General features: G+C 40.1%; 1 protein-coding gene across 3 annotated transcripts in view; it reads right to left on the bottom strand.

Moving 5' to 3' along the window:
- LOC108264589 (F-BAR and double SH3 domains protein 2) overlaps positions 1–25,369 on the bottom strand; it is a 107,471-nt gene that overhangs the window by 37,775 nt on the left and 44,327 nt on the right. For 2 of the 3 annotated variants that reach the window (XM_017466254.3, XM_017466256.3), the window contains exons 4-8: positions 8,004–8,083; positions 6,771–6,915; positions 6,071–6,204; positions 4,857–4,911; positions 2,771–2,899 (exon numbers count right to left, since the gene is read on the bottom strand). In XM_017466254.3, coding sequence (XP_017321743.1) covers positions 2,771–2,899; positions 4,857–4,911; positions 6,071–6,204; positions 6,771–6,915; positions 8,004–8,083 — 543 coding nt within the window. The remainder of the gene's footprint in view (positions 1–2,770; positions 2,900–4,856; positions 4,912–6,070; positions 6,205–6,770; positions 6,916–8,003; positions 8,084–25,369) is intronic. The other variant, XM_017466255.3, reaches the window with a different exon arrangement.

The raw sequence follows: 25,369 nt of genomic DNA, 5'->3' as shown, positions 1-25,369 counted from the left end.
CATCCACTAGGGAAAAAAACCCAGTTCAGATTGGTAACAAATTTTCCCTTTAAGTAGTATTTTGAAGCCCAGGGAACCCACAAGTAGACCAAGAATATCTTCGTGTACTGCTTAGCCTGAATGTTTCATTAGGATGAAAAGCCAGAACATTAGAATGAAAAATTCACTCCAAATATGTGGTACTGGCGCAGGATCATTAAAATGAAGGAATGAATGTTCAGACTGATGCATTCTTTATATGGACAAGCAATGCAGACATGCTACAGTATTAATATGAGTACTAATGTTGATCTGAAGAACCATAAGAGAAATAAAAAGAAAAATTTCTGAAAGCCACCTTTGCATTTCTGAAGTTTCAATGTCGTTTAAAGCAAATAAAAAAAAATAAAATATACATAAGTTTACAGGCACAAAAGCCACACCTTCTTCACTGGGACTGATAGGCAAAGAAGCCACACCTTTACTGGGACTGACAGGCACAAAAGCCACACCTTCTTCACTGGGACTGACAGGTACAGAAGCCATACCTTCTTCACTGGGACTTACAGGCACAAAAGCCACACATTCTTCACTGAAACTGGCAGGCACAGAAACCACACCTTCTTCACTGAGACTGACAGGCACAAAAGCCACACCTTCACTGAGACTGACAGGCACAAAAGCCACACCTTCACTGGGATTGATAGGTTTAGAAACCACACCTTCATCACTGGGACTGACAATCAGCCCAGACGTGTTTGGTGTTTGTAGCTTGCTTCGCATAGCTTTGCTCTGGAGATAGAAGGCTAGTGCTGTCTACAGATAATGCATTTTTTTTGCCTAAGCTAGTTCTCTAAATAACCACCACATAAGCCTTTCTAAGAAAACATTCCTTTTGTTTTTAATATGCACACATCATGAGCCCTGCACAAGCATCTTAGGTATTTGGATAAATGGTCCAATCTGAAGGGGTCAATGTCAAGATATGATGCTGGAATTCCTAAAAAAAGAAAGGTGCGCGGGTTTATGGGTTTCACATCTCTAAATATGGACATGTTCTGTCGCTGTCAGTTCACTCAGATCCACCACGGCTCTGGGTATGCTGGCAAACACTTTGCTGACCTGCACGATGGCATGAAAAGCCACTTGTCGTTTTTGAAGAGCAGAAAAACCGAGCCAAAAAATGACATCAGGTGATCCACGCTGAGTAAGTGGGCAGTATATTATTTTGCCGAGCTAAGTGGGTAGAGATGCAGACAGCTTGGTGGCACAGCTGCGTATACAGGCTCGTTAAAGCTGACGGGTAAAAGTGAGAAGCTTGTTCTCGTGGTTACGATGGGTCCCTGGAGACACGAGGTGCTGGGAAGTGACCCTGAGAGTGTGGGGTAGAACACAGCACATACCAGACATGCTTCTCTAACTAACACACACACACACACACACACACACACACACACACACACACACACACACACACACACACACAGACACACAGACACACAGACACACAGACACACAGACACACACAGGCATGCGTACTGAACCACAGCTTTTTCAAGTGCCGAGGTCCAACTTAAACTCAGTTCTCAGACAGAATAAAATGCTGGCTCAGAGGAAGTGAGGATTAGGCAGAACTTCTGTGCCTGCCAGTCCCAGTGAAAGAGATGTGGTCTCTGTGCCAGCCAGTCCCAATGAAGAAAGTGTGGCTTCTGTGCCTGTCAGTCCCAATGAAATAGATGTCTCTGTGCCTGTCAGTCTCAGTGAAGAAGGTGTGGCTTTTGTGCCTGTCAGTCCCAATGAAAGAGATGTGGTCTCTGTGCCAGTCAGTCCCTGTAAAGAAGGTGTGGCTTCTGTGCCTGCCAGTCCCAGTGAAGAAGGTGAGGCTTTTGTGCCAGTCAGTCCCTGTAAAGAAGGTGTGGCTTCTGTGCCTGCCAGTCCCAGTGAAGAAGGTGAGGCTTTTGTGCCAGTCAGTCCCTGTAAAGAAGGTGTGGCTTCTGTGCCTGCCAGTCCCAGTGAAGAAGGTGTGGCTTTTGTGCCTGTCAGTCCCAGTTAAAGAGATGTGGTCTCTGTGCCTGCCAGTCCCAGTGAATCTCACATTTTTAGAAAAGCAAATCAAAACGCCACAGACAAGACGTGATGAGAAACACACTGCTGACTTTATAGCGATATGTCTTGGCCTGTTTTGATATCTGGACTGCTAGACTGAAACAAAGCAAACCTAACGAGGAAGAAACAAACCTGTTCTTTCACTGTGTCACAGTGGGCAAAGTGAGCATGACTCATCATAGTGAGGTAAGTGAGGACACAGCTGGAAAGTGGACAGATGCAGATTATATAGCTCGCTGAGAGAACATGAACTTTTTGTGGTGAGTGACTGCATTTCTGGTCATGACCTCAACTTGGCAAAAGAGAAGCCATCCAAGTTGCACAAACAGAACGAAGCACAGCTGAGCGTGAGAATGAGAACAATGAGAAGAACAGCGCGGTTTGAGACGCACGCTAAAGTTTCACTTATTCAAATGGTGTTTTTTTTTTTCATTTCTTGAAAAGTTTCTGTTATTCAAATGCTTTTTAGTTATCACTTAACACCACAAATCATGACCATGTCAAAATTGTGTGTCTTTAAGAGAGTTCACATGGCAGCTGTGTAACATGCCTTCCTATTATTTTATGCCCTTTCATACTCCATGACTTGGGCTTTAAACATAGAAAAAGGGAATTTGATTCATTCACATACACAGCACAATCTGTATTGGCCAAAAAGCTGTATGGGAAAACTCTCAGCTCTCACCTTGATACAGTTGGCCAGATCGGTCTGGTAGTAGCGGTCTTGATGTGCGTTGGCCGCCGCAAGTGTAAGAAGGTATTCGTTTCTGGCGTGGGTGGCTTTGGAGTTGCAATCACTCCTCTTGGCTTTGAGCTAACACACAAACGACACGTTTTTAAAAATCACTCAAACATACTGCATTAAAAACATTCAACAAGATCAATTCAGGGGTGGGAAATATGGCCAAAATGATCAGGGTATGTGATGTTATGTATTATAATAGTTACAAGTGAAGTTACAATACTTCTCAAATCTGATCAGTCAGAAGGTGTTGATTAATTTTCTGTAGCAGCATGGCTCAGACTGTAGGTCTGGCTGCTCTATATAAATGGATTACAAACGTCTATTTGGTGAAGTGTACTTTGAGAAGATGTTTAGCACATAGGAAGGAGCCTCCAGTGTCAGCACTGTGTAACAGTCACTGATACAGGAAAGTCTTCAGGACAGAGGGCTTGAAGGTTTCTCTGCGACATGATCAGCGGCTTTTTTTCTTTTAAACTATTAGCTGTTATAAATTGAGATGCACCGATGTATCGGCCAATCATGGGTATCGGCCAATAAAGGCAAATTTTCACGCTGATGATCGGGGCAGATTATATCCTGTCAATCAAAAGAGGGCGGGAAAACACATCAATTTCTTGCTGCGTGTAAAGATGATGTGTGGAATGATGACAAAACTGCAGTTTGTAATCTCCACACTGCTAAAATTTGACACCGGAAGTGAGCAGCAGTGAAGCGGGAGTTTCGGCGTTGAGTCTTTTTTTTTTTTTGCGTCGAGCTGCTCGAGCTGAATTAAAGTGCCGGTACACCGCTGGATGATTTAAATGGAGAGGATTTGACGAAAAAGTATTTATAGCACAGAAAAATATATTTGTACAGTAGTGTATTTCATATCCAGTTAATGTTAATATGTAAAAAAGTCTATATTATATATTACCAGTTTGATGTCAGTGATGAAGTAGAAATGCTTTTGTTTGTGGTGAGTGAATGTGAGACTAACAGGACGTTTTTTACAATTCAGTCAATGTTAATATGAATTAATAACATTCAGTAAGTTAAGAAATCTTACTTTAATCTTCAGAATTCAGTTCATGTGTTAATGTGAGTAATGTGTTTTCTGTTTCTGAGACCAGTTACTGTGAAACAACTTGTTGAAACGGAGAGAATAAAGTTTTTATTGGCATTTCTTTCAGAATTGTGGAATTAGTTATTATTATTAATTTAAAAGAAGGCATAAAAGGCAGAACTATCGGTATCGGCCGATATGTCTCTGAATAATCGGTTATCGGTATCGGCTGAGAAATTTAGTATTGGTGCATCTCTAGTTATAATGTAAAACCAGGACCTATTTGTTCCACATACATTTCAGAACATTAAAAGTAAATATAAAACGGATAAAATGTACGATGTGTTTTTCTAACAAATAAATAAATATTAACAAAGAACTGTGAGATGCGCTGTTAATGGAAAATAATCAACTCTGTGGTGATAACAGTAATTCCACTTGATATTAGACTACATTACACCACCTCATCGTGTTTTATTCTTTACTTATGAAACATGCAGTTGGTGTTAGTGGCAGCTATTCATGCCCTTTATTTACTGTGATGATAATAACATGTGGCAGATCAGTGGTTAAGAGTCTGGCCTAAATGATCAGAAGGTTGTGATTTCATATTCCTGCACTGGCCACTGCTGGACCATGAGCAAGGCCTTTAACCCTGAATGCTTGAGTGTGCTGAATCATAGCTGAGCAGGCACTCTAATCTCAGTTTCCTAGCAATCTGGAATATGCGGAGAAAAGAATTTCATTACACTGTACATGTAAGTGACAATGAGTCTCTCTAGTGTGTCTGGTGCAGGTATGAGTGTATCCGGTACAACAGTGTTATTACATACTATAAAAAAAAAATCTAGTAATGCTTAGTTTAAAAAAAGACGAACAAACAAAAAAAACTTGTTGCTAATCATATTGCCCAGCCCTACTAAACATATAGGGATAAGCCTCATAGAAAATTATGTCCATTTCACTTCAGGCTGTTTTGCTCACCTTAACGCTGGCCTTCTGTAAACTAATCCTGGACTGAAACAGGCCCAGCTTTGACCTGGGAACACACATCAGACTTTAATCAGCTCAGCATTCAGGCACTGTAAAACAAACCCAGCTCTAGACACCACATCATGAAGACCATCATCCTGTGGGTTTGAAGGCATTCAGAGTGGAACGTGTCCCACCAGTGAGGAACACTTTGCAACTTTACAGTGGTTTTAAGAAAACAAGGATTAGCTTGTTCTTGAGTTGTGAAAGGCAGGAAAAGGCATTCTTAAATCAGCCTAAGCTCAGACCTGCGTGACAAAAGAGAAAGCAGGCATTACAAATTCAATCAAGATTAACAGACCCTGAGCAGGAAGTTACAAGAATTCTAAGGCTCCGTGTCAAACCCTGATCAGATGGAAGGAAAAAGTACTAACGCCGACGCTGATTGCCGTAAGCAGTTAGTTATAGTAGAGGAGATTCTATTTTATTTGTCTGTTATTAAAAACAGCACAAATGAGGGACTGAATCATTTTTTTTAGGGTGAGACCATCAATCCAGGTGAATATACAGTATGTGAACAAAGCAGGTTATGATGATTGACAGAAGCTTTTTAGTGGTCTAATCACAAACTTTTAGGGGGATAAGGCGAAAGACTAATGGCCCCCACTTTCGATTCCACGGCTGAACACAACAGACTAGTCTAATCTCTCCACGTCACTTTATTGCCACGAATAAAATGTGGCGCTAGGCCTGTGTCCAAATCAATACTTTTACTAGCCAGCTCTAGATGCAACCCAGCAAATCACCTCACTTTCAATCTCTCTCCTTCTACAGTACTTACAATTGGCTCTTAAAGATGAGAACCGGGCCTCAATAACTGAACTGTCATTAACAAATTTTCTATCTAGCGAATAATCTGCAGAAGAGAAAGACAAACATTACTGAAGGGTTTCCGTCGAGCACATGCTGGCTAAAATGACCGTATTGCGTTTTCTGGCAGACCCACAAGGGCACACTAGATTTCATATCATCTTTGAGAAGGCAGATAATTGAGTAGGAAGACGCAAAGGTTTGAGACGGATCTCCTGCTGGTTTCTAATCGCTGGTAAAAAAGGATGGCTCCCGAGTGGCTTTCATTGCTGAGGCTTTATGATCAAGTTGTAAACGGGACAGTTCTGGAACCATTAGCTTTAGGGCTCAGACCCCACTGTACGTAGAGTACCTACTTGGCTTCGATGTCTGCTTTTTCCCGGACGGCCTGGGCCATCTGCTCCAGCTCAAAGTACTTCTTCTTGGACTTTGCCAGGTCCTTCACAGAGTCTTGGAGTTCAGCCTGGATCCGGCCCAACTGCTCGATGCACTTCAGCACAATCAACAATGGAGGGCACCACCATAGAGGGGCAGAACAACAGGGCAGTTAGATATGATTGAATATGGATGACAGTAGTACTTAAGTAAATATCCATGTGTATCAGGTGTAACAGGACAGGACATGAAACACTGGGTTCTCATGAACATTTTCTTTTTCGCTGAACGTGACTATGTATGTACAAACTACACAGTCAAAATAATCAACTTCCCAGTTGTGCTCTATTCCTTAAAACATTACTGTTACTTCAAAATGATGCATGAATTTCCTTTGGCATTTCTCCCTTGGTTCTCTTTATGCTCCTTGTAGCCAAATGAACTGACAACATAGCAATTCATTTCACACGTTAAACAGGACATAATGCGATCCAATGTAATTTTTTATTCGAATGAAATGTAATTAATATGCATGCTATTTACAAATTCCTCTAGAGGGATAACATCAAATATAAACTCAAAGGCATACATCAACGCACACACATCAGTGTAGGAGAAATCAGAGAGAGAGTGTGAGAGTGTGAGAGTGAGAGAGAGAGAGAGAGAGCACGAGAGCAGTACCTTCTTGAGCTGCTGCTCTTTGTAAAGGCGTACGGTTTTGGCAGGGTCCGAGATCTCGTTCTTGTAGTTCTCGCAAATATAGAGTCGAGTCTGGTTCACCTCCACGGTGCCCTCCAGATATGCCCTCCACACCCCATACACATTCCTGCAGGAGAGGAAGTGTCAGTCTGCAAAGCCTTTCCACATTTCCTACCAAGGCTGCATTTGGGCAACAAGCCACACGTAACAAGACATATCAGGGTATTGGAGGAATGGAGTAGCAAATATAAAATTATTGAAATATATATGAAATACAATCATTTTTAACAATAAAAAATGTTCTTTAAAAAATTGGAATGATTTGCTTCCTCTAGACCCCTCACTAACTCTGTTCTCGATGCTATAAAATATTTCTATGTACTGTAACCTATAGGGTTGTCTTGATACACCCTGGTCATGTTTCAATACTATTTATGATTCTGGCTTCACGATTGAATTGAATTAGATTCTCAGAATATTTGGATGAACTGAGGTTTAATATAGTAAACAAAATATACTACAGATTCACCATATCTTAAAAATAAATTCTCCCAAACATCTGATTGAATGATTGACTGAAACATAATGCGCTCCGTAGCACTGCCTAAGGCTTTAGTTTAAACACTTTGGAAATAGAGCTCCAAAGTCGGCTAAAATGATGGATTTCCGTGGCGTCTTTAACTCTAAGGGTTGCCCAGATTGCACATACCTCTGGTGTTCAAACAGTGCAACTGCAGTATGTACATAATTAATAGAATGCTAATTTCCAAAACATGGATTGCACATTCCCATGATGCACATGCAAATGATTGCATTGCGTGCATCAATACAACCCGATTAGCTTTCTGCATGACTAAAGATATCAGCTTAATGGCAATACTGATGCATTTTGGTTTAGCTGAACATTAGCAAAGCTATGGCGAAGCATACATATTGACCTAGACTTAGAGCTGTGATTAAATTACAGCATATTTAGAAGTGAGCGTGAGATTTAGGTAAGCTTTTTTGCACTATTCTAAACTGAAGGCTATAAGCCTATTGTACGATACATTAGACTCATAACTCTACTGCAAAACTAAAAAATCCTCTTGGTGTATTGACATCTATATCTTGGGTGAGGGGGAAATTGTGTGTATTTCATCTGAAGCACTTTATCATCACAGCATTTTTATCCCAAATGAGGTTTGAGGTTAGCATGTGTGTGTAGTAATTCACCTGTAGTCGTTTCTCTGGTCATCTGGCTTGATGCCAGGCCAGTCCCTCTTTAGATACTGATTGGCCAGCTTCTGCAGAGCCTGCAACGACACCAAACACAAACGACAACAACAAAAGCTGCGTTAATTGGCTGATCCACTCAGCTATTCAGACTCTCAGCATGAATCCCGTGCTTGGCAAGAGGAAAGGCAGTGCAGCCCAGGGGCCATATGTGTGTTCTCATGACCCCGTCATTAAACGCCATTTATCACGAATCAAAGAGCTATCAAACACCAAAGAGCAGCGACATTAGCAGACAATAGCAACGTCAGAAGAGTTACACCATTAGACACACACAACCCACCATACCGTGCCAGTACATTCTGAATTCTGTGACATACGCTCGATTTAGTGAGGGACTGCGTGGGTACGTGTGCTTCCATATGGGAAAGTAAGAAGCACAATTACAGTGCAGAACCCCTTTATCTATCTGACATATGGCCAAACAAGTGAGGAATTACTGCTTCAAAATATTCTGTACAGAACCCCGGGCAGGGAGAGACAGACACAGAGAGACAGAGAGGGAGACAGTATGGCGTAAACAGCACTCTCACTCAACCCGCACAAACACGACACCGATATGTCGTACCCACCTGCCACATTCCCAGCTCTGAAACAGCACTATTAGAGTAGTCTTTCTCTCTCTTTCTCTTTCTCTCTCTCTCTCTCTCTCTCTCTCTGTCCCCGAGTCTACCTCATGTACTCACGATAGCAACGATTAATCATGACAACACAATAAATCTCTGAATAGATGTTTACGTCATATATAACAACAGATACATTTTACATCAATTAAAGTCAAGTGCCAAACAACACAATGTAAATCCTTCCACAAACACAGTGACAATCCTCAGTGCAGTCCTGGCATCCGAACTCACACCGAGTGCGAGTTACAAGTATCATGTGCTGAGTGCTGAGAATACAATTCCGTGCATTCTCAGTATGGGTAGATAGATGTAACGTGCAACTGTCTGTATTGAACTTCGGCTTAACATTAGTGTCAGGCTCAGATGCATCGTGGGCGGTGGGAAGAGTGTCTGGTATCTTATGCACATTTTTCTGACCACAAGCTTCAGAATCTTAAAGATCGCAACAAGATTAGTGAGCTGCACTTCTATGTATGTGCACCTCCGTGAACTGGTTTACGAGAACTCACAGATTATTAAAGCTACAGTAGTGCTTGAAAGTTTGTGAAACCTTTAGAATTTTATATATATATACATATACATATATATATATATATATATATATATATATATATATATATATATATATATATATATATATATATATATATATATGACTGAAAACAACATTAGATTTTCACACAAGTCCTAAAAGTAGATAAAGAGGAGAAAATTAAACACACGAAACAAAAATATTATACTTGGTCATATTAATAGAATATTGGATCGTTTTCCTCAATGAATAAATGACCAAGTAGAATATTCTTGTCTCGTTTGTTTAATTGGGTTCTCTTTGACTACTTTTAGGACTACTTTTTTGTGAAAATCTGATGTTTTAGGTCATATTTAAGCAGAAATAAATGAAAAAAATTCTAAAGAGTTCACAAATGTTCAAGCACCATTGTAAATAATAATGATAATGAGTCTTTGTCACATATATATTACCGCACAGTGAAATTCTTTTCTTCGCATACCCCAGCATGTAATAAGGTTGGGGTCAGAGCGCAGGGTCAGCCATGATACGCTGCTCCTGTATCATGGTTAAGAGAGGGTTAAGGGCCTTGCCCAAGGGCCCAACAGTGGCAGCTCAGCAGTGCCCGACCTTCCGATCAGTAACCCAGAGCCTTAACCACCAAGCCACCACTGCTAATCATAATCAATGAATTTTAAAAAGAAGTTCATTCCATCGTCTTTAAAAGTCATAGAAAATTTGGCTGAAAACATTTTACATGGCAGTTAAAAATGATTGGCCAGTTGCAAGGTCAGTCTAACGACTTGGGAAAGTAGGCAGTCCTTGACCACGTTCATAGCAGACCCTCTAGAGAAAGCGAGAGTAGTTTAGCATGAATATGCAGTATCATAAAACAAGTCATTAACTAGTAGACTGTGTTAGGGATGTGGGCCCAGCAAATTATTTTAGAGCAGGAAATACACAAGATTTTTATTTTTTTAAATATATAGTATCTTATTGGTGGCCATAACATTAAAGGAGAGGCACAAAAAGCTCTGAAACACCAATTTCAGGGACTCTTTAAATGTCTGTCTGTCTGTCTGTCTGTCACTCACTCACTCACTCACTCATTCACTCATTTATTTATTTATTTATTATTAATACAGATTTGTCTTTCATTCAGGTTGCACCGTCTCTCCCTTACCTTGTGAGCTCACATCGCTATAGCACGTCATATATGTGGTATGTGTCAGAATGTCCAGCTTCAACATGCATACAGTAGAAATCACTCACTCTCTCTCTCTCTCTCTCTCACACACACACACACACACACACACACACCCCTCCCTTTAGCCAAAAGAAAGATGGCATTCTCCTTTGGCTGCATGTGATTCCAAGGTGTGTGCAGGCGAGGATGGGTGGAGGTGTTCTGGGATGGAGGAATGGAGGGAAAGAGAGACGGCTCTTTTCAGACCCTCCCGTCAGCGGAGCTTACGTCTTTTATTTTTCTTCCTCTCTGTGAAGCCTAAAATAAGCATAGGCTGGACAAGGCTATTGACACACCCCTTAATAGTCTCTCACCAGAGAGAGAGAGAGAGAGAGAGAGAGAGAGAGAGAGAGAGAGAGAACAGAAAGAATGTCTGCTTATTACACGTCTCTTTCACTCACACCACATTGGAGTGAATTAAGTCTTCAGTCAACATGTGGAGGCAGTAATGCATTTGCTGCATTCATATTTCAGTAGGTTTTAGCAATGTGCGTGATAACATCACCAGCTCAGAGTATGATTTGTGATGAAACTGACCGTGTAGACAGTGATTTCAGGAAGCCACACATGAATGAATGTCCTCTAACCTAGAACTCACTAGAGACTTGACAGTGGCATTTGTGTAAGCTGCAAACTAGAAAGAAAAAGAAATCTAGAAAGACAAAACTCTCTCTAATAAAGTATGGGTCAATTAACAAAACTGAGTGTAACTAAGTGGCATAGAGTGGGGGAAATAAGTATTGCACGCAGCAACATGTTTCAGTAAATATATTTTCAATGAGGCTATTCACATGAAATTTTCACCAGACATCAGTATTAACTCAAGAAATCCAGAAATACAAAGAATTCACAACATTAAAGCCCATAAACAAAGTTATGTGTAATAAAGTTTAATGACACAGGAAAAAAGTACTGAACACACTAAGAAAAATCAGTTTTCCAAGGCAAGTTAAGACAAGGAACCATCTGAAATCCGTAAGTAATTATACCCCCTATCTGTGCAAATTAATATCAGCTGGGTTAATAAATTGATGGTCTATAAAAAGGCTTTTCATTACCAAGGTGTCGCACAAGAAACATCTCATGGACCTCCTTGACTACGAACGACGACAACAAGGAAAAAACACAAGGTTTCAGGGTATCCATCTCGCATGAAAAACTGTACTTTTGTCTTCATTTCAAAACAGAAATAAACAGAGACTACTGCAAAAACAAAGAATATCTGCAGCTGCTGTAATGCAAGTGATAATAAGAACGCACATTTAAAAAAATGAATAATAAATGATGTTTATGTAATAAATTACATCATGTTAGCATTGGCAAACACTTTGGGAAGTTTTTGACTGCTCCTGGAAAATAATTATCAGGGTCAGGCCACATTTTGATTTATTTCCTATAACATAAGGCCCCACCATGCTTCATTCCTTATATATTAATATATAATGCATAAGTGAGCATGCAGGTGATCTGCTCTCATATGTAACCCTCTTGATCATGGTGTCTAACATTAGCTCTGTACATTCTTGAAAGAATTCATTTGTGTAAATTGTGGTCTACTCAATCTCAAATATTTTTAAGATCTTAGAGAAAGAGATTTTCAGAGAGAGCGCTACATGCTTTAATACTGTCAGTCCACTGGGATGCTTTCATCAGTGACCACAGCCAGCTATATAAACTGAATAATTAATTGTTATTATATGACATGCTAATTATAAAACACAACAGTCTTTTAATTAGGGTAAAACTACTTTGGAATCAATTGCCATATCAGTCATAGCAATGCCCTAAACCTAATTAACTTGTTTTCCACACTGCTTATAAAGAGACTGCAGCTTTTTAGCAGCTCTCTGTGTGACCGTTTCCACCGTTTCACAGCGGCTTTTAAAATCGCAATACAAGCCTCATACAGAGCATATTTAATAGGGATGGTTTTCGTCTACCTAAGGACATGAATGTTAATGCTGGGTGCATCAATTACATTTTATGCTGTGCCTCTGTAGGTATGTAGATCTGGCCTAAATGTGTCTCAGAAGTGGTTTAAGTGATAAGTTTTAAATCTGTTTTAAATGCATCATGAACAAGGTACTTGGAAACATTTTACTTGAACCAATTTACACAGGGTTGCAATCTGTACACTCAGGACACAATCATAAAACAACCAAGTGTAAAATGGATCATTTTCCAAGTACCTTGTTCATGTACTGTATCGTATAGTCTCCTCCGAAAGTAATGGAACAGCAAAGCCAATCCCTCATGATTTTGCTATACATTTAGGTTTGAGATCAAAAGATGAATCGCACATCAACCAAATATTAAGTGTTATTTACTTTAAGACTAACTTAACTCACTTTAAGATCCGTTCCTATAATTTTGCTCACCTAAATACTGGGTGGTCTGCCACCAATTGTGCTGTGTTTTAAGTAGTTTAACATATCTAGATGATATCTAGATGTCTCATATTCATCTTTTGATCTCAAACCCAAATGTCTTATAGAATTGGCCTTGTTGTTACAATACTTTAGGAGGGGACTGTATGTCATAAGTAAGTCTACCCCTATATAAGCTGAAAAAATGGAAACTTAGAGGTTAAAGAAGCTAGTAGAGAGATAGAGAAGAAAGAAGCCATGGCTCAATAAACACATGTCTTGGGTCAGGTTGCTATAGCAACCGGAGCCAACTTCCTCTTCCTGTGTGGTCCAGATAAACTAAAACACTGCAATCCACAAACAGCACATGAGCATGCATAGTTGTCCAGAGACAGGAAGACATGATGTGCAATGGTCGACACAGAAGTCACAAAGCAAATTGAAGTGTGTTTATTGACGCGTACCTGCCACTTTACACTGTTTAGGTGTGCTTTTGTGACTGACATTATGCACAATGAAAGCTTCACTGTTGGACAAACTCTTTCTCTATAAAGGCAGGAGAGGCTGTTTTATAAAATTAACCTGCAGCTGTCGGTTTCATTCTAATCACAGATTTCCCCTCTTCACTCTCACTTTGATAGGGTGCTTCCTCGTGGCCATAGACAGCCATCACAGGTTGTCTATGGCCAAGAGGAAGCGTCCCATGGAAGTGAGAGTGAAGAGGAGAAATCTGTGATTCTCTAGTGTAGATCACACTACACTAAAGAATAAGTAAAGGATAAAACCTGTCATACTGAAAAAAACTTCCTCTGTCCTGAAGACTTTCCCGGGGCAGAAAGCGTAAAGGAACAGCTTTACCTCAGACTGTTATGAAGCACTGACACTCCAGACTTCCAAAAATGCTAAACAACCATGTCCTCAGAGAAAACGTCACTATATCACCAACTACACCCATTTTTTAATCCATTTATGTGGCGCGGCTTCCACACAAGACCCCGTGCAATTTGTTACTATAGAAACCACAATGCTTCAGAAAGAACGGATTAATACATGCTTGTGATTTGCCTTGCAGCTGGAACTACTATTAGAGCTGCTGTTATAGTGAACCAAATCAACAACTACTGACCAAGATGTAGTCCACTATAACTGCTTAAGTCTAAGAAATATAATAGCAAACAAAAACTAACAAAGCTCTCAAATTCTGAAGCCAAAAGGGAAAAGTTCAAGCAAATAAGACATCATAAAACCATTAATTATTCATCGTTTATGTTGCATATCGGGCTCAAAAAATCAACGCCAACCTTGTTAGAAAGACTGAATTTAGGTTACCAGAGGCATTAAGGACTCACTGGAGGATTTAATAGCTTATATGCTGGGGAACTATATACAGTAATAATGATATTTTATAAAGAACTGAAGAAAAAATCAAACGAGGGTCACCAAGCAGGCCAATGGTCACCTGGAGAATGTAGCCAGCGTTGCAAGTCATTACTTTTACAAGCCCAAGCACAAGTATAGTGGTACCCGGCTGATGACCCTGCAGCTGACCTATGCCATATGGAACCAGTGGCACTGAGCATGCATTAACGATGCCAGTAGGGTTTGTTACAGCCTTAGTCACTTGGAAGGTCTGTATGGCTCTGGTTGTGTGCCTGAGTGGTATTAGGTGTAATAGGAAACCATTTGGACCAGTAGCACTGAGCATGCATTAGTAATGCAACAAAGCAGGCAGTAATGCCATTGCAGGGCAACATCTACCTGTGTAATTAAAGATGAAACATTTCTATTCTCTTAAGAGTGGTCTTTTCTAGGATGGCCCCGCCCCTATCCACACTCCATACAAGTTTACTGAATGAATTAATGAGTGTGAAAATAGTATCATCGATAATAACATAATCAATAATAAATCATTTGTTATGGCCTTCAGAGTCTCTAGAAATAGTGAGAAATAGTGCTCATCTCTTTAGTACACTTTCAGAGAATCGATGCCAAGGTGCCCTTCACGGTTTGCTCATCACAGAGAGTTCTTAAAGGGTGCAAAGTACAAGACAAGTGCACTGCAGTACAAAAAGACTGTATAACAATATTGTATTATCAGGTTGTACAAATATGCACTGTTTGAGGTCTGAAGATAAAAATGTGTTGCTTCAATTTAATGACATGCACTCAGATGCTGTGTGTATCTTCTACCAGACCCCAATCAGCTTTATAGTCTGGTCTTCCTTTACCATACTGCATTTTCTGATGGTTATCCAGCAGTATTTTTTTTTTATTCCTATTTTAATTTTACCCTACATACTTTAACCAAAACAACAAAGGGTATGCAGTTATTTATAGAAATGATTATAGAAAGGAGTATACTCGCTGCTCATATACCAAGACGCAACAGGAAATTGCACCTTAACACACCCCTCTAAGTATTCTGCAGTCTCAGTAAGTTCCTGTTTTGTGAGAAAGCAGTTGGCAGGAAATCCGCCTCAGACGGGTGAGAGAATGCAAGAGATAAGACGAAAACGGAGAGGAGATTGGGAAACACATTGCATTCTAAACATTTCTCATGTCTCTCACATACGAAACGCAACTACAGCCTCATTCTTCATGTTTATAGAGAAATAACTGCATACACGTCCCCTGAGGAAAATAATCAATGGAAATATTCAGGTCAGCGATACATGCATCTGGTTTTCACATGCAAAAAACACAAACTTTCAATCAGTGCTATGTAACACAAACATAAAATCAGTGCTATGTTAGCTCTTCTTTGATCTTTGGACTTTTGGATTTAATGGACACAACGTCTGAAAAGCAACAGCAAGAAAAAAAAATCAACGAGGGAAACAAAAGTCATAACGGAATGCTTAATAGGTCCAAGAACTCTGTATACTCACTTGTATAATACAACCCCAATTCCAAAAAAGTTGGGACACTGTGAAAAATGTAAATAAATACAAAATGCAATGGATTTGCAAAGGTCACAAACCCATATGTTATTCACAATAGAACATAGAAAACATATCAAATGTTTAAGCTGAGGAAATGTACCAAGTTAAGTAGAAAATAAGGTAATTTTGAATTTGATGGCCGCAACACGTCTCAAAAAAGTGGGGACAGGGGCAACAAAAGGCTGGAAAAGTAAGTGTTACTAAAAAGAAACAGCTGGAGGTTAATTGGCAACAGGTCAGTAACATGACTGAATATAAAAAGAGTATCTTAGAGAGGCAGAGTCTTTCAGAAGTAAAGATGGGCAGAGTTTCTTCGCAATCTGCAAAAATGATCTGTGGGTTTAATGAACATGATAAACGTCCTAAGAGTGGCTGTCGGGCACGTCCGAGATTTCAGATGTTTAGACAAACTGAAAGGATGCAAGAAATGATGCCAACTGTAACAGTCTTTGCTCACTGAAGTGCTACTTTAAAGCACTGTTAGTTATTGATGATCTGTTGCCCAGCTGTATCACTTGTCACTGGCGATAACGAAGCTGTCTATATGACAAAGTGTAATTACGAACTGAATTAACAGCTGTCAAGCCATTATTGAATGTGTACATTGGTTACTTGGATGCTTCCAGCCTATGCAACATTCTACTGCATGGTGTTCTGTGATAGAATTGAGTCATCCAGGTTGTATTTTGGCCTTATGACCAGGGATCCCGGGATAGACTCCTGATGTTCTGCAACTTTCAAGAGGATAAAGTGGTTACTGATGGATGAATGAATGAACAAACTAACAAATTTGTATTTGTTGGGGCTGGAGAACTTATTTCATAGGCATTATCACACACTAAAATTAATGACACGTATGAAGCACCTTGTGTATCTCCCTCTGGAAGCATCCTGCTTCATCCCTTTCCTAGGAGTGCATTCAAGGACTAAATATATTCTTAATGATGATGTTTTACTCATTTCAAAGCCACTGGGCTAAAGGACGTAGGACTGAGTAGTCAAGGAGGCTGGTTCAGGAGAGCTGACCATCTAGGAGGAACCACCAATGATCGTTTGGCCTTATGTGTTTATAGACAGTGTATAAATGTGAAGGACATATCATCAATATATAACTTGACTGAACATCATAACAAAATTATTACAAGTTAGAATCAAGCATAAACTTGCAGAACCTGAAATAAACCTGCTTGCACAACCTCACACACCCTTCAAGAGAATTTCTCGGGACACTTTATTTGGCCTTCATGACGTTCATCGGTCCTGAACACATCTTAGTCATATAATCAAACAGTACATAAAACCTCTAATGCACTGGTTCCCAACCCTGGTCCTGGAATACTGCCTGTCCAGAACATTTGAGTGTTCTCCTTGCTCTTACACACAGGGGGTACTCCAGGACCCACATTGGGAGCCTGTGTTTTAATGTAACCTAATGTTTTGATTAAAGCCTTTCTTAAATACTTAAATTCATGTACATAAAGCAGCAAAAGGCAGTCACACTCTCCATTGCTCCCTATCTACTCTCAGAGACATCTCTCGGATTCTATACCTTCACCAGACCTTTTCACTCATAAAACATCAATCAGTACAGACCAGACCTTCAGAGACAAAGAGCAGTTAAATAGATAGCTGATAATAAAGAGTATATGTGTGGTAGAAACGTATATTGACTTTGGCCCTGGGATTATGCTGACTCGGCTGACCTGATGCAGGAATGAATGAGCGAGAGACAGAGCGCCAGAGAATTTGTGCTTTTTCAGCAATAACCTAGATAAGATTGAAACAATAGGATGTCTGGACTTCCTGTACCGGCTAATGGACACAGACCCACTTATCATATTCAATAAGCACAAATCTCTGTGTGTGTGTGTGTGCGTGTGTGTGTGTGTGTGTGTGAGCTACAGAGTTTAACCCTTTGATAAGTTCTGGCATGCCTGTATGAGTCATAGACTGTAAAAAAAAGATGGACGACGATCCATCACCCTCTTCTGCTGTAGAAAAGTGAAGCCGCCAATGTCCCAATATGGCGCTGACATCTTGGAGCCCGAGTCTGTGCCGTAGTGAGCGTGAAGTGGAACCGCGGTATCAAGGTCCCACCCACACTCCCACAGAATCAATCGCAAGCACACTCCCCTGAATTTTTTCAACTCATTATATCAGTGTGAAATAAACAGTTATGGAAATGTGGTAATTAAAGTTACAGCTCCAATCTCCTCCCGAAGATCCTGAAAAAAGTCCGTTGGTGCCTCAGTGACTACTTCGCTCAGAGAAGCTGTCAATCACAGCTGTCAATCATGACGTCACACCCCTGTTTTTATAGCATCAAATAACTAACTAAAATCAGATTTATTTAAAAAACAAACACTTGAACTTACATCACTGTGATAAAAACGACCTAAAATGACAGAAACCATCTTTGGAAAAAAATTATTTGAAGTGTAATTTAATTGTTTAGTTTGTCTCGTCTCATTAGATTACATGGAGAGGGCGGGGTTTATGACCTATACTGCATCCAGGCACCTGGGGGCGATCAAAACGTTTTGGCTTCACTTTTCAGGACTTGTGTGAAACACTTGGTATGAGTAGAAATTTCATCAATAGTTAAGAATGGTATCCAGTTTAGAAACACCCAGTTCAAAACACTCTTAAAGACTATTATGACTAGTTTAGCCAGATCGTGAGTGCAGCTTGTGGGGAAACTTTCTCTTCACAAATTGTACTGGTCCCCAGGAAATGTAAAGGAGAATCCGTAGGTGAGGCTTTCAGACAAAATGTAGAACAGAAAGCAGTTCAGGTTATTTATGCTTCAAAAACCATAATGTTAGCTAGCTAGTAAACGTTTACCTCAAATAGAGCTAGCTAGCTAGCCAGTTAACACTAGAGGGGACATCATGCTACTGCCTACACTGCATGACATCAGCTAAAACTCCTGCCCAAGCACACTAACAATAGAGAGTCAGTCAGTCAATCATTCATTCATTTAGGGGCATTTATTACTTGCTTGTGGGTCCAACAAACAAGGTCGTTAAAGTGATGTAACAAAAGAAAAAAGAAGTGGTATAGCTAGCCGCATGCTTAACGCTATGTGCGAAATTAAACCACTCACTATTGCCTATAATATAGAGAATATACAGGATTATTTGCTTTTCCTAACACAAAAATGACGTAACCATTTAAACAATACTGTTTATAAAAATACAAATTATTAGGCTACTAGAATAAATAGATTTGCCTTCTTTTAAATGTAAACATGTAATGCTGCCTTAAATTTAGCCAAAATGACATCTCAAAGACGACAGCCATGCTTAGCCTTTTTCTTTTTTTTTGCGGAGGACCCAAAAAAGTGACACCTACTGTACCTAGATGGCTTCAGCACAAATATTGAAAACAATATTGTGTATTATAAAGGGGAGAAAAAAAAATATCCACCCTTAACGGCTTGCATTTTAATCTTCATAATTAAAATGTACTCTTAAATGGAGTTCAAGAATTATTTTGTAAATAAATTCTGAATTGACCCCCCCATATTACCCACAATGCAGTTTAATTATCCCTTGCTTCATCTTTACCTACAGAAAGTGCTGCAGCAGTGCTTTATTCCCTTAGCCTGTCCAGCTCTCTCACCTCCTCATCTGTACACTCTGCTCAAACAGTCAGGTTCCAAAGCTTCATCTATCATGCCAAAGCTGCATTAGCGCCATCGGGCTTGGACACGTCTAACGAGCCGAGCAGAGTGTCTGCCGTAACAATGCAACTGTGTCGTATAGCTGAATTGCATTCTGGATCTTTGAGTTTAGCTTTTGCTGCCTCCTTCTATTGTGGACATCTCATTAATGTGATACTGAACGTCACTGAATAGTGGTGAGTGAGCAAAGAACAGAGACATAGGACAGAGAAAGCTTATGAACAAAAGAAATGATGGTGGGAGTCTAGAGAGGTCAAAATAAAGACAAAGAGAGAGAAACAAAAGTGGACGGCTGACCCAACAAGGCAGAGAGCATTTACAATATTGACTGAACTTAACGGTTAAGGATTTAATGTTTTTCAGTCCTGTGAGTTCCTTTCTCTGTAAAATTATAAACAATGTGTAGATTTGATGTTTATATAAGGATGAACTTTTAAATTTTTTTCTCCCCTCAACAGGACAGCATGGTGGATAAAAAAATAAAAATAAAGACTCACGACTAAAGTAATAACTACCTTTGTAAAATTAAACCACCTCAAAAAAGTCAATTCCCTTTAGCTATCTCTACCATATGGCTTTTACACTGGGACGTTTTTCACTGTTGAAGCTCAGCCCAGACGTTCAGAACCCATAGTTAGTGTAAATTTTACTCTGTTCCCTCCTACACAGGCTCCTCTTTGTGCTCCGTTCCTCTCTCTGAGTGGGTTCGTTTCCAGAACCACCCGAGACCATCCCATGCCTGGGCACAATAAGTCCATTGAATGGGCACCGACTTGGCATTGAGCTATAACAAAGCTTCCAAAAGGCAGGTCCGGCAGGCAGCACCCAGGCTTGTTGCTGTGCTCATTCAGTCCAGTGGGAGCTCTTATTCTAGAGAAAGAGAATGACACATGACCATGAAGCTGGATGGAGAGGTGGATGAACCTTCAGTGGTTTTGGCCCCAAAGCCATTCGTCTCACCCGCAGCAGCACTCGGCCAAGGGGTGGAAAGTGCAAAAATGGAGGGCAGCCACTGAAAGAGATGATTTATGTAGTGTGCAAAGTTTGATGGACTGAAACTAAATTGGTGAGGAGACCCTTGCATGTGCACTACAATTTCAGCTGGACTGAATTTAACTGGTATCTCTTGAAACTTTTTTTTTTTGTCTAGTGACTTTTGGGAATTTTAGAAGAACAATTAGTTCAGAAAATGGTCGATTCACATGTTTCTTTTTACTACAATACCTACTATGCTTGTCCTGACCTTTTGAACAATACTCCACCAAGTATAGGCCACTCTGTATTGTATGGTGACCAACATGCAGTGCTCTCACTGAGGGTGAAGCATACTGAGGACCGAAACAAACCTACATGGTATTTCAGTACTTTGGCAGTGTTTTGTGCACACGGATTCTGGTTGACAAAGATTATCTGGACTATAATAAAGTTGCCATTACAATAACAAGCCCAATTTACTTGTACTTTCTTAACAACTAAAGCTAGGGCTAGAGCTAACAGTGAACAATATATCCTCTATGATCTAAACACTCTGCTCACCATTAACACAGCACAGTACTCCTTCCTGCTCCAGCTGCCTTAGGGTCTTAGGTTTGAGTGCAGACAACATGGGAAAAAAATGACAACATGGCATGAAAAGCCCAAGGCAGTGGAGATCTGGATTAAGTTAGCATGCCTGTGTTAAAGAGAGTGTGTATGTGAGAGTGAGAGAGAGGAAGCTATCCACTAAGCCATATGGGTACCATGTGTATGGTTTAGATGGGGGTTTAGACCACTCTGGTGAAGATCCAGTTACGGTGTGGTTCTGATGAGTGTCTTTTTATCCAATAGCATCTTCTCATGCATTATCCATGGTTTTTGTAGCTCTTGAAAGGGAAATGCTCAGACCAAGAGGGTCAGTTGAACCCCCAGGCTCCATAGCTGCCATATGCTGAATGTTCCTTTCGTGAAAGAGGACAGAAAGACTGTTCTTCTTATGTTCATGATGAAAGAGATGTTTGCAGAGCTTGGGCTGCCTTCACTACAAGTGCCTTTCTGGTGATGGTAAATGGGTGAAGATTCTACTACTTTATATCAAGTCATAAACCAGCATTAAATAAATTGAGTGAGCTCTAAATTGCTCACTCATTGCTTGACACTGGTAGATATGGAAGTGATACTGTGGTGTTGGGTGAGGAATTTTTGGCACACGGGTGTTTTTGGCATACACTGAGAAAAGATTTAGAGTTTTGTACAGGGAAAGGTAGTTTACGAATTGCATGTTAAACAATTAATTTGAAACATGTAAAGTGATATATTCTTTGTACACGTTGCGAAATGCAGAAAAACAAACTACACGTTCGGAAAAAGGCAAGAAGACCACAGAACAACTCGGATATTACTCAAACAAGTCGATGGGGATGCCTCTGCCTCCATGTCTGCCTGAAATTCCCTCAAAATATGCTTCAAACAGAAATAAAAGAAAAACTATTTCAGACGTTGGACCTTGCTGTGACCTTGACCCTGTTCGAATAGATTCCAAAATCAGTTAATCTGCTGGATAAAATGATAATTTCATATAAATCCTACAAACCTTCAACCAATTGTTCATGAGATAATCACACTAATGAGAAGCTCACACCTGGTTGCGGAGGTATAAAAATATAGGCATAATCACAAAGAAGGTCTGAAACGGTGTCAAGAATGGGCATTAAAACAGTCACAAGGTACAACAGGAACTACAGACAAACAGCAGAAGAAGCAAAAGCACTATAAACAAAAACATTGTTATGCTTCATGTGATTGAATACTGGGAGCATTTTCATCAAATGTGGTCTGTCTGTATATTTCAGACTTAGCAACACACCAAGATAAAAACTTGTCCACACAAAGGACCAGATGCCAAAAGACAAGCAGTGCAAAAGAATGAACACAATCCAGTAAATCAATATACAGGAAAACAAACATCACTAAATTGGTCTACCTACTTCTCAGGGACAAGGGACAAGGGACAAGCGATGCTACCAACTGTGCCACCAAGCCGTCTTCTAAAGGAGGCTATCCATGTTAAATTGGCTCTGTGCAGGCTACTCGAGTTCTTCCACTCCAACTTTGGTAAACCATGCCTTCATAGACCTGACTTTTGGACATCATGCTGGAACATGACACGTGAAGGCAAATCTTAACGCTACAGCGTACAAAGAAATTCTAGACAATTGTGTGAAATCATCTTTATGGCAACAGTTTGGGGAAGACCAACATTGCCATATTTTGGCCATATAGTGCATCTCTGGAGACCATGTACCATCTAATTATAACATTATTTTAAACCTTAACACAACACTTGCATCAATTCACACCTCTCGAATCTATTTAAAGTCAGTCTCATGACATCATAGGTGTGAATGACAAAGAATGGTTAACTACCACAGATTTTCCATCAGTCGTGGGAATTCATAAGTAATGAAACATCTTCAAGATTAAATATTACGGTTTCGGGGAAAATCTGGAGAACAAATAAATTGAGCTCTACTGACATGGGGACTTTTTGGTTTGTGTACTAATGGTTTTTCTTGGCAGTCATGAGACAAAGCGGAATGAGGTTGTGTTTAGGGTCAGCGAGACTCAAGGGTGTGTATTAGGGATGGGAAAAGGGCGGGTTCTGGGGTGGGCCAGTCTCAGATTCATCTCCTCTCTTTCCCGCTTTCTTTTCCATTTTGGACAGACTAGGTCTGGACACAGGGCAAAAGTGACCAAAGACTTATTCTCAACTTTCACCCCTTAACCTGTGACCTATTGACCTGCATTTACATTAACCTCACTGAGAGGGTCAAACAGACACAATGGAGACAGATAAAGAGGACATAGCTCGGGTCAAGGAGCATCTCATTCACATATTGCAAGCAGACACTCAATTCTAGTTCATCGCCAGATTCACAGAGAGAAAAGTTTACAGCAGTGTAATGGATACCAAGTTTTCATTATGTTTTTGGCAAGTAAGCACACTTTGTTCTCTCCCTCTAGGCCCTTTTAAAAGCAGTTACAACTTGTAACCTCCATCATTGATGATCAGCCAACATCTCTAGCCTGTAATGATTCATCTACAAAGCTGAGGTTGCTATTGTAGAAGAGTTTAATAGAGCTATGGTGTACTATAACACTATTAAATACAAGACAGTGTGAGGTTTGCATGTGAGAGAGTGCAGAACATCCACAGCAGCCATTTTACATGCTATCTATTATAAAATACAACATAGAAAAACAAGGGACAAACCCCCCCCCCGATTTTGTTTACGTTCTATGGAGGCAATATTAAAGCAGAGACCACATGGACCAGTGAACAGGCAAGTGACACATGTGGCCTTAAGTTGATCTTTCCTTAAGATTCATCCCTTTTTGCCTTCATGCATCACCCCTTAACAAGGCCCTGTGTCAGCTGTTTATGAGGCAATAGCCTCTTTCCCACCCAACTTCTGCTTTTGTCACCACCGGTTTGACTTGTGAGGGTTGTTTAAATGACATTTTAAAACAGTTTCCTTTTTAAAAAAAGCTTTCACTAATAGTTTATATTAACATTGACGATCCAATCAGGTGCACGCTTAAGTCACACTTAGCTAGCTCTAAGTTTGTAGGGAAGCAGATGCTTGGTTGTATTACTCTGCATTTAGAAACAGGGTTATTTGGCTGATAATACATATTATCAGACAACCCACACTATAGGACTGGCACATCGTCAGAACTGTAGCGCCACAGGAAACGAGGTCATCGGTCAAATTGAACATAGAATTATAAATGGAGCACTTATTTATTATTTGTTAACTCAACCAATGATCTTTAAGAAGCAGAAGTCTATAGAAATATGAGAACAAGACCACATCAATGGAGTCAGAAAGCAAAGAAAGCCAAATATATAGACTGAAACTGACATTCAGAGACAGGAAAGAGACAAACAATGGATCTGGTGATGCTGTCAATGGTGTTATTTACGGTGTATACTGGACAAATTAATCTACAATATTTTTTAAACAAAAATACCCACAGCGTCGTTTGGTGTCACAGCATTGTTAATCTGTAAGGAGCATAGTATTAGAACTTTATCTATGTCTACTTCCTGCAGTCTGACTGAGGAATGCTGGGATACATTTCTCTCCTACTTACATGGGAGAGCGTCTAGCCTATGCAGCTGGCTCCAATGTGTTTAGGTCTAAAAGGTTTTGTGGTCTTTAAAGGGCCATTATCAGGTCTGGCACCCACTTACTAACACAGATGGACACACACACAGGCATCATGGTTGAGGACATAGCAATAACTGCTCTTTAGTAGCTTCATAAAGTGCACCGCCCCATTCTCATCTTAATTCGTCAAGTGGTGCTGAAGTTGTGCATAATTAATTTTTGGGAAAACCTGCTGTTAATACAAAATAACAAAATACCACTAAAAGATCTGCTTGTCGCTGGTATGAAAGTTTGCCATTGGACAGCTAATCACGCTGCTGTCATCACTGGGTTTTATTACTTGTCACACCGTACAAGACGAGCCCATTAAATATCTTAGCCAACTTCTATAACAGACTATGCAATGATAAGTTCTCCATGTCCAAATTATTTGAAGAAGTTCTGCTTGTGTCATCAATCAATGATCTGGACGTCTGCCGGAGATGGAGTGGCAAAGGCAGAAACATTCATCAAAGTGAACCTGATGTAAGGATATTTTTTTCTATTCACCAGCAGGTTTTGTTTACATTCCACCAGTGCCACTACCTTAGTAGTAGCTGTCCTGTGAGTTTTGCATAATCCACACTGAAGCAGTGCACTTTGTTCACATTTAATCAAATCTCTAGAACTTTACATGGTTCCTACCTGTTTCAAGACGTCCAACATCAAGCAACAACAACAACGCCCAACATGATTACAGACCAGCTGCTGTACCATCAGTATTAAGGAAGACTTTTGAGC

The sequence above is a fragment of the Ictalurus punctatus genome, chromosome 4 (genome assembly GCF_001660625.3).
Source record: "Ictalurus punctatus breed USDA103 chromosome 4, Coco_2.0, whole genome shotgun sequence".
Classification (NCBI taxonomy): domain Eukaryota; kingdom Metazoa; phylum Chordata; class Actinopteri; order Siluriformes; family Ictaluridae; genus Ictalurus; species Ictalurus punctatus.
The sequence above is the reverse complement of the archived record's forward strand: the minus strand, read 5'-3'. Positions and strand labels throughout refer to the sequence as shown.